The sequence below is a fragment of the Gorilla gorilla genome, chromosome 20, assembly GCF_029281585.2.
Source record: "Gorilla gorilla gorilla isolate KB3781 chromosome 20, NHGRI_mGorGor1-v2.1_pri, whole genome shotgun sequence".
Lineage (NCBI taxonomy): Eukaryota > Metazoa > Chordata > Mammalia > Primates > Hominidae > Gorilla > Gorilla gorilla.
In genome coordinates this window covers 15,759,127-15,769,324 of record NC_073244.2, presented here as the reverse complement: position 1 = coordinate 15,769,324, position 10,198 = coordinate 15,759,127, and the positions used below count along the sequence as shown (strand labels likewise).

The following is a 10,198-nucleotide window of genomic DNA, read 5'->3' as shown; positions in this document are numbered from 1 at the left end:
AGCCACTGCGCTTGACTTATTATTACAAATTGATGAGAGTTTTGGAAGTAGAGGACAGTATTGTTTTCTATGTGTATATATGGGAATAGATGAATGTAAGAAAAGTGAGTTCTATTTAAGGTGAGACCAAAAAGATGGTGTCTAAATAAGCCATATTGAAAGGAAAGGGAGTAGGAGTTAAGGAAAGCATCATATAAATTGGCTGATTACATAACTACGGTGAGAGGTGAGTACATCAAGGGTTTTTCTTAGGTTTGATAGAATTTTCTTTGGGGATTAAAATGAGGGATGAATCTAATCTACAACATTATAACTACAGAAAAAATGATGTCTAATCATCACTTTATTCTACTCATGAAAAACTAATTTTCTTAAGTAGGAAATTAATTGAAAGAATCAGAATCAGTGGCTGGCTGAGCACTTGAAAATAAGTTCTACATGAAAATTCACTTAATTATCAATCTTAGCAAATATGTGTTCATATATGGAGGGGCAAGTCTCTTCGTGGTATTCAGTCCAACTTTGGGTTCTTCCTACCCAAAGTAGGACTCCATTTCCCAGAAGAAATGTACAGAGTTACCAGTCCCATGTGAGACTCCTATGTCACCGACACATCTACTCACTCCATGGGTAAATGAAATCAGAAGACTCCCTTGCTGACATGGGTTGCCAGAAAGCTCTGAAGGAACCATGAGGCTTAAAAATACCCACATTGGGCCGGGCAGGGTGGCTCATACCTGTAATCCCAGCACTTTGGGAGGCCGAGGAGGGTGAATCCTGAGGTCAGGAGTTCAAGACCAGCCTGGCCACGATGGTGAAACCCCGTCTCTACTAAAAATACAAAGATTAGCTGGGCATGGTTGTGGGCACCTGTAATCCCAGCTACTGGGGAGGCTGAGGCAGAGAATTGCTTGAACCTGGGAGGCGGAGGTTGCAGTGAGCTGAGATCGTGCCACTGCACTACAGCCTGGGCGACAGAGCAAGACTCTGTCTCAAAAAAAGAAAAAAAAAAAAGAAATACTCACATTACCATCTGTATTTGTCACTTAGGGGTCCCAGTGAGCTAGCTGGACATAGAGAAAAAAATGGTATGTTCTGAAGATAAAGCTGATGAGGATGTGCATATTCTGCTGGTTGCAGAGAGTATTAGAGAAAATTTCAAAAACTGTTGGCAACATCTACTAAATTTGTACACGTACATGCGCTCTAACATAAGAGTAATGGCTCCAGTGTGCATCCAGATAACAGTAAAGACATTTCACCAGCATTATTTGATGTAATCCTCAATTGGAAATTACTCAAATGAGGTCAACAGAATGGGTAAATTGTGGCATAATTATACTACTGGAATGCTCTACAGCAAATGAAGTAATAAAGGTAGATACAGTGATATGGATCAACTTCACTAACATAATCTTAAGATCATGTGTTAGGCCAGGCACGGTGGCTCAAGCCTGTAATCCCAACACTTTGGGAGGCTGGGGCGGGTGGATCATGAGGTCAGGAGTTTGAGACCAGCCTGATCAATGTGGTGAAACCCCGTCTCTACTAAAAATACAAAAAAAAAAATTAGTCAGGCGTGGGGGAGTGCGCCTGCAATCCCAGCTACTCAGAAGGGCTGAGGCAGGAGAATCACTTCAACCCAGGAGATGGAGGTTGCAGTGAGCCGAGATCATGCCACTGCACTCCAGCCTAGGTGACAGAGCGAGACTCCGTCTCAAAAAAAAAAAAAAAAAAAAAAAAAAATCACCGGTCAGTTGTTTCTACCTAGTACCAGAGCCAAGGTGTTTCTCAAAAAGAGGGTAGTTTCCTGCAGAAGATGGCATGGATTTGCTCCACACTACTGTGCTGTGCGTCTCCTATTGGTGCTTGCCAGAGAATGCTATGGAGGCATTGAGTATGATTGGATCTGCTAGATCATTTGGACTAAGTGCTTGAGAATGTTATAGAGCAGCCTGAACTTGATGCAGGGCACTTTGCTTTGTTTTTTGTTTTGTTTTGTTTTTTTGAGATGGAGTTTTGCTCTGTCACCCAGGCTGGAGTGCAGTGGCACAGTCTCAGCTCACTGCACCCTCTGTCACCAGGGTTCAACCGATTCTCCTGCCTCAGCCTCCCAAGTAGCTGGGATTACAGGTGTGCACCACCATGCCCCGCTAGTTGTATTTTTAGTAGAGATGGAGTTTCACCATGTTGGCCAGGCTGCTCTTGAACTCCCAACCTCAGGTGATCCACCCACCTCGGCCTCCCAAAGTGCTGGGATTAAAAATATGAGGCACCTCGCCTGGCTTGCAAAGCACTTTCCTTCTGTGACCCCACTGAATATCTCATAGGTGACTTCATAGACTGAATAAAACACATTCAAAAGTGGTATATGTTTTAAAAGGAAACATTGTCATTTGCAACAACATGGATGGACGTCGAGGACAATATGTTAAGTGAAATAAGCCAGGTATGGAAAAACAAATACCAGATGATCTCCCTTGTATGTATAATTTAAAAAGTTGGATTCATAGAAGGAGAGATAAAATGGTAGTTACCAGGGGCTTAGGGGTATGGGTTGGGGAGATGTTGGTCAAAGTAAGGGAGGAGACCACCTCTCATATTGTCTTATGCCCAATTTCTGCCTCCAAAGAAAAAAAGAAGTAAAAACTAAAGGCAGAAATGAAACCCACAGGCAGACATCCCGGCGTCAAACCCTGGGCCTAGTTGTTAAAGACCGACCCCTGACCTAATTGGTTATGTTATCTATAGATTACAGACATTGTATGGAAAAGGACTGTGAAAAACCATGTACTGTTCTGTTCCATTCTAATTACCGGTGCAGGTGCATGCAGCCACTAGTCACGTACCCCCTGCTTGCTCAATCGATCACAACCCTCTCACACTGACCCTCTTAGAGTTGTAGGCCCTTAAAAGGGACAGAAATTGCTCGCTCAGGGAGCTCTGTTTTTGGAGATGTGAGTCTGCCTATGCTCCCAGCTGAATAAAGCCCGTTCCTTCTACAATTCGGTGTCTGAGGGGTTCTTGTCTGTGGCTCATCCTGCTACACTTTCTTGATTCCCTGATTGGGAAGCGAGGTGATTAATGGAAGGTTGAGGCAGCCCCTTAGGTGGCTTAGGGCTGCCCTGTGGAGCATCCCTGTGGGGGACTCTGGCCAGCTTGAGCGACTCGGATCCTGAGAGCATTCCCAGGTAGTCAATTTCCCCGGTGGAATGCCTCGCCGGAGCAGTGCGTGGCAGGCCCCCGTGGAGGATCAACGCAGTGGCTGAACACCGGGAAGGAAATGGCATTTGGAGTCCGGACATCTGAAACTTGGTAAGACTGGTCTTTGGAACTTGCCAACTCCATTTGAGTGGAAGCGTGGCCTGATCACCCATGACAGGCCTGTACTGGCACTTTGGTTTTTGTTTTTGACTTGACTGGGATTGCTTGATACTTTGGTTTTGGTTTTGACCTGGCTTGGATTCCTTGATGCTCTGATTTTGTTCTGATTCTGGTTTGGCATAAACTATAAAAGTGTGCGTGTGTCCTCTTTACTCGTTCTTTATTTTGTGGTGTGCGTGTGGTTTGAGTGTGGTGTTTTGTCTCAAGGAAACATGGGTCAGGCACAAAGTAAGCCCACCCCACTAGGAATATGTTGAAAAATTTCAAAAAGGGATTTAAGGGAGACTATGGAGTTACTATGACAGCAGGAAAACTTAGAACTTTGTGTGAGATAGACTGGCCTGCATTAGAGGTGGATTGGCCATTGGAAGCCTGGACAGGTCCCTTGTCTCGAAGGTATGGCACAGGGTAACCCGTAAGCCAGGCACCCAGATCATTTCCTGTATATAGATTCTTGGTTAAAGCTAGTTTTGGATCCCCCACAGTGGTTAAGATGACAGGCAGCAGCAGTACTAGTAGGAAAGGGACAGTTAAGGAAGGTTCTTGCTCCACACACCAAGGGAAATCGGCACCAAAAGTCCTGTCAGACCCAACACCAGAAGAATCATGGCAGGAATTGGTATCAGCAGTATCCCCTCCTTATCAAGAGGAAGGGCTCCCCACTCCTGAGCCCACAGCACCTATACCTCTGCCAGATAGCCACACTCCTAGACCACCCAGAGTGGACAAAAGAGGAAGTGAAGCTGTGGGAGAAACTCCTCCTTTGGCAGCTCGCTTACAGCCCAAGACTGGAATCCAAACACCCCTGAGAGAGCAGCGATATACTGGGGTAGATGAGGATGGACACGTGGTGGAAAGGCATGCCTTTGTATGTCAACCTTTCACCTCTGCTGACCTCCTCAATTGGAGAAATAATACTCCATCTTACACCAAAAAGCCTCAAGCTTTAATCGACTTGCTCCAAACTATTATGCAGACTCATAATCCTACTTGGGCTGATTGCCACCAGCTACTCATGTACCTCTTTAATACAGACAAACAGCGAACGGTGCTCCAGGCAGCAACTAAGTGGCTAAAGGAGTACATCCCAGCAGATTACCAAAACCCCCAATAATCTATAAGAATTCAGCTGCCAGGAAGAGACCCCCAATGGGACCCGAACAAGGGACTAGACATGGAGAGGCTACTGTGAGGCATTAATAGAAGGTGTAAAGAAAGGGGCTCAAAAGGCTACAAATGTAAATAAGGTCTCTGAGGTCATCCAAGGAAAAGAGGAGAGTCCAGCGCAATTCTATGAAAGACTGTGTGAGGCTTACCGTATGTACACTCCTTTTGATCCAGATAGCCCTGAAAATCAGCGCATGATTAACATGGCCTTAGTTAGTCAAAGCGCAGAAGATACCAGGAGAAAATTGCAGAAACAGGCTGGGTTTGTGGGTATGAATACCTCACAGTTACTGGAAATAATCAATCAAGTGTTTGTGAACAGAGATGCAACAAGCTGCAGAGAAAGCCGTAAGGAAGGTGAACGCCAGGCCAAGCGAAACACCAACTTACTGGCCGTGGCCATTAGGGGAATTCCCCCAAAAGGAGAGGGAAAGGGGGGTTCCGGAAAGAATAGCCAGTCTAATCGCCCATGCTTGCAACATAACCAATGAGCCTATTGTAAGGAAATAGGACATTGGAAAGATAAGTGTCCCTAACTGAAGGAAAAGCAAGGTGATTCGGAACAAAAGATCTCAGATAAAGATGAGGGAGCTTTGTTCAATCTGGCTGAAGGACCACCAGAATGAAGGCGACCAGGCTCAAGTGCCCCCAAGGAGCCCACGGTCAGGATTACAATTGGGGGCAAGGACATTAAGTTTTTGGTCGATACTGGTGCTGAACATTCAGTAGTGACCACCCTGGTCACCCCGTTATCCAAGAAAACCACTGATATAGTCAGAGCAACAGGAGTTTCCACTAAGCAGGCTTTCTGTCTACCACAGACCTCCTCGGTGGGGGGACATGAAATAGTTCACCAGTTCTTGTACATGCCTGACTGTCCCTTGCTCTTGCTGGGAAGAGACTTGCTTAGCAAGCTGAGAGCCACCAGCTCCTTTACAAAACAGAGCTCTTTACATCTAAAATTACCAGGAACAGGAGTTATCACAGCCCTTACAGTCCCCCAGGGAGAATAATGGAGACTTTTTCTAACCGAGCCAGGCCAAGAGATAAAACCAGCTCTAGCTAAACAATGGCCTCGAATATAGGCAGCAGATAATCCTCTGGTACTGGCAGTCAACCAAGCCCCCATACTCATAGAAGTTAAGCCTGGGGCCCAACCAGTTAGACAAAAGCAGTATCCGGTTCCCAGAGAAGCTCTTGAAGGAATCCAGGTTCATCTCAGGCGCGTGAAAGCCTGTGGAGTTATAGTTCCTTGCCAGTCTCCATGGAACACCACTCTGCTGCCTGTCCCTAAGCCAGGGACCAAGAACTACCGGCCAGCACAGGACTTGCGCTTGGTCAACCAAGCTACAGTGACTCTGCACCAACAGTTCCTAACCCTTACACATTGTTAGAGCTGCTGCCAGCTGAGGACAGCTGGTTTACCTGTCTGGACTTAAAAGACACCTTCTTTAGCATCAGACTAGCTCCTGAGAGCCAGAAGCTGTTTGTCTTTCAATGGGAAGATCTGGGGTCAGGTGTCACTACTCAGTACACATGGACCTGGCTTCCCCAAGGGTTCAAGAACTCCCCTACTATCTTCAGGGAGGCCCTGGCTCGAGACCTGCAAAAGCTTCCTGCTGAAGACCTAGGCCGCGTCTTGCTCCTGTACGTGGACGACGTTCTGCTGGGACAATCCACAGCAGTCGGGTGCACAAAAGGGACGGATGTCCTGCTTTGGCACCTGGAAGACTGTGGATATAAGGTGTCCAAGAAGAAAGCTAAGATCTGCAGACAGCACGTACGCTACCTGGGATTCACTATTCGGAAAGGGGAGCACACCCTGGGGTCAGAAAGAAAGCAGGTCATCTGCAACCTACCAGAACTTAAAACCAGAAGGCAAGTAAGGGAATTCCTAGGAGCTGTGGGGTTTTGTAGATTATGAATTCCAAACTTTGCAGTACTAGCCAAACCTTTGTACAGGGTTACAAAGGGGGCGACCAGGAGTCTTTTGAACAGGGGCGTCTACAACAGCAAGCCTTTTGTAAGTTAAAGGAAAAACTTATGTCGGCTCCAGCCCTAGGACTACCAGATTTCACAAAGCCCTTTACACTCTATGTGTCAGAAAGAGAAAAAATGGCAGTTGGGGTTTTAACCCAGACTGTCAGGCCCTGGCCAAGGCCAGTGGCCTATCTCTCAAAACAACTAGATGGGGTTTCCAAAGGCTGGCCACCATGTCTAAGGGCCCTGGCAGCAACAGCCCTGTTAGCACAAGAAGCAGATAAACTAACCCTTGGGCAAAACCTGAATATAAACGTCCCCCATACTGTGGTAACCTTGATGAATACCAAAGGACTTCATTGGCTAACAAATGCTAGATTAACCAAGTACCAAAGCTTGCTATGTGAAAATCCCCACATAACCACTGAAATCTGTAACACCCTAAGTCCCGCCACCCTGCTTCCAGTATCAGAGAGCCTAGTCAAGCATAACTGTGTAGAGGTGTTGGACTCAGTTTATTCTAGCAGACCTGACCTTTGAGACCAGCCATGGGCATCAGTAGACTGGGATTTATACATGGACGGGAGCAGCTTCATCAACCCACAAGGAGAAAGATGTGCAGGATATGCGGTGGTAACTTTGGATGCTGTCATTGAAGCCAAACCATTGCCACAGGGTGCTTCAGCCCAGAAGGCTGAGCTCATTCTTTAACTCGGGCTCTAGAACTCAGTGAAGGTAAGACTATAAACATCTACACTGACTCTCGATATGCCTTTCTAACCCTCCAAGTGCATGGTGCGTGGAGCATTATATAAGGAAAAGGGCCTGTTAAACTCTGGGGGAATATCAACAAGATATTCTACAATTATTAGAGGCAGTGTGGAAACCTCAGAAGGTGGCAGTCATGCACTGCAGGGGACACCAGTGAGCTTACACCTCAGTGGTCTTGGGAAACTCTCCAGCTGATTCAGAAACTCAGAAAGCAGCATCTACCCCTTACTGGGCATCGGTAGCAGCCCCCTTACTCCCTCAAACACCTGACCTGGTACCTACCTATTCTAAGGAAGAAAAAGACTTCTTCCACGCAGAAGGGGGGCAAGTAATAAAAGGAGGATGGAACAGACTGCCAGATGGGAGGGTAGCTGTGCTGCAGTTGATGGGAGCCACAATCGTATTGGCCATGCACGAAACCACTCATCTAGGTCAAGAGTCACTTGAAAAACTGTTAGGCCGGTACTTCTACATCTCACACTTGCCAGCCCTTCCAAAGCAGTAGCACAATGGTGCGTTACTTGCTGACAGCACAATGCGAGGCAAGGCCTCACTGTTCCACCCAGCATGCAAGCTTATGTACGGCTCCTTTTGAGGATCTTCAGGTTGATTTCACAGAAATGCCAAAATGTGGAGGTAACAAGTATTTGCTGGTTCTTGTGTGTACTTACTCTGGGTGGGTGGAGGCTTATCCAACATCAACTGAAAAGGTCTACGAGGTAACCCGTGTGCTTCTCTGAGATCTTATTCCTGGGTTTGGACTGCCCTTATGAATCAGCTCAGAACGTGGGCCGGCGTTTGTGGCTGACTTTGTACAGATTAGCCGGGTGCATTAGCAGCACCTGTGTTCCCAGCTACTTGGGAGACTGAGGCATGAGGGTCGCTTGAGCCTGGGAGGTGGAGGTTTCAGTTAGCCCAGATTGTGCCACTACATTCCAGCCTGGAAGATAGAACAAGACTTTGTCTCAAAAAAAATTTAATCATTGAAAAGTAAAATAATAATTGTCATCAAAATAATGTTTCTGTGTTCAAATGGGTGAAATCTCTTAATATGTTGGAAAATGTTTCAAATCCTTTATCCCCTCATCAGCAGACAAGAAGCTACAGTTGATGGAAACTCTGTAAGAGTTGTGAAGAGGTCTTCAGGGAGCTGTTTTTCCTTAAGACACACATGAGAGCTCAGAATGGAGGGAACACTTTTGAGGGTAATTGTTATGGAAAAGACATCCTTAGTGTGCACAAGGAAGCCTCTATTGGACAGGAACTTTCTAAATTTAATCTATGTGAAAAAGTCTTCACCCTAACTCCAGGGCTTGCTGAACATCTTGAAGTTCTCAATGCAAGACAACCGTACAAATGTAAGAAATGTGGAAAAGGCTTTAAGTGTTTTGCAAGCCTTGATAATCACATGGGAATTCATGCTGGTAAGAAACTCTGAATTTCAGGAATGTGGGAGAACCATCACACCCTCCTCACACCTAAAGCAGTGTGTAACAGTTCATACTGGAAAGAAATTCAAAAAGACTAAGAAATATGGGAAATCCTTCACTAATTTTTCTCAACTTTATGCACATGTGAAAACTCATAAAGAGGAGAGTCCCTTTGATTGTAAAGAATGTGGAATTTCCTTTAGAAATTCCTCATATGTTAATGATCACATTCAAACTCCAACTGGAGTAAAAACCACACAAATATACAGACTGTGGGAAAGCCTTCACTAGATCAACTCAACTTACTGAACATGTAAGAACTCACACTGGGGTAAAACCCTATGAATGTAAGGAATGTGGGAAAGCCTTCACTCAGTACACGGGCCTTGCTATACACTTACGAAGTCACAGTGGAGAGAAACCCTATCAGTGTAACAAATGTGGAAAAGCCTTCACTAGATCCTCAGGCCTTACTCAACATACAATAATTCAGATGGGAGAGAAGCCTTATGAATATGTTGAATGTGGGAAAACCTTCATTACTTCTTCCCATCGTACTTAACATTTGAAAACTCATAGTGGAGAAAAACCCTTTGTATGCAAGATATGTGGGAAAGCATTTATATATTCCTCATCCCTTAATATTCACCTGCAAACTCATACTGGAGAGAAACCCTTCATATGTAAAGAATATGGGAAAGCATTTATTGTTTCCTCACACCTAGGTAGACATAAAATCATGGCTGGGCACAGTGGCTCATGCCTGTAATTCCAGCACTTTGGGAGGCCGAGGTGGGTGGATCATGAGGTCAGGAGATCTGAGACCATCCTGGCTAACATGGTGAAACACCATCTCTACTAAAAGTACAAAAAATTTGCCAGGCCTGGTGGCATGCACCTGTAGTCCCAGCTACTCAGGACGCTGAGGCAGGAGAATCCCTTGAACCTTGGAGGCAGAGGTTGCAGTGAGCCGAGATCGATTGAGCCACTGCACTCCAGTCTGGACAACAGAGTGAGACTTCATTTCAAAAAAAAAGAATTCACACTGGGGAGAAACCCTATGAAAATAAGGGTATGAGTGTTACCATTTAGCTCATCGGTTGCCATCTTTAATTATTGGCAGTGACACCAAAAGATTATCAGATTTGTCCTAAATGCTTGTGAGGGTTGTAATGGCTGATGGACTGGCCTTAGATGCCATCCCAAGAGTCTGAAATTAAACCTACAGCTTCTGAATACAACTTCATGGTTGCCTGAGTCTTGGTATCTGTGAAGAAGGATCATGGATGGTGAGGTCAGTACTGCAGGCTGCCTCACCTTGCTGATTAGATTCCTAAGATCATAGCGTTAACAAGTTCTGTATGAGATAAATCATGCAGATTGACCCCAGCCCCTGTTGGTTAGTGGCTGCCAGTGGCACGTTCATGTCAAAATTTACCAGAAGCCAAGATAATGTAGGCCCCAGA

At 45.6% G+C, this 10,198-nt stretch overlaps 1 protein-coding gene across 1 annotated transcript; it reads left to right on the top strand.

Moving 5' to 3' along the window:
* Positions 1–4,703: 4,703 nt before the first annotated feature.
* Positions 4,704–9,824, top strand: LOC101129788 (putative zinc finger protein 812). Its single transcript, XM_055370923.1, is given in 6 exon segments — positions 4,704–4,899; positions 5,847–6,433; positions 8,396–8,736; positions 8,738–8,981; positions 8,983–9,465; positions 9,765–9,824. Coding segments are annotated over 6 exon segments (1,911 nt in total).
* The last annotated feature ends 374 nt before the right edge of the window (positions 9,825–10,198 follow it).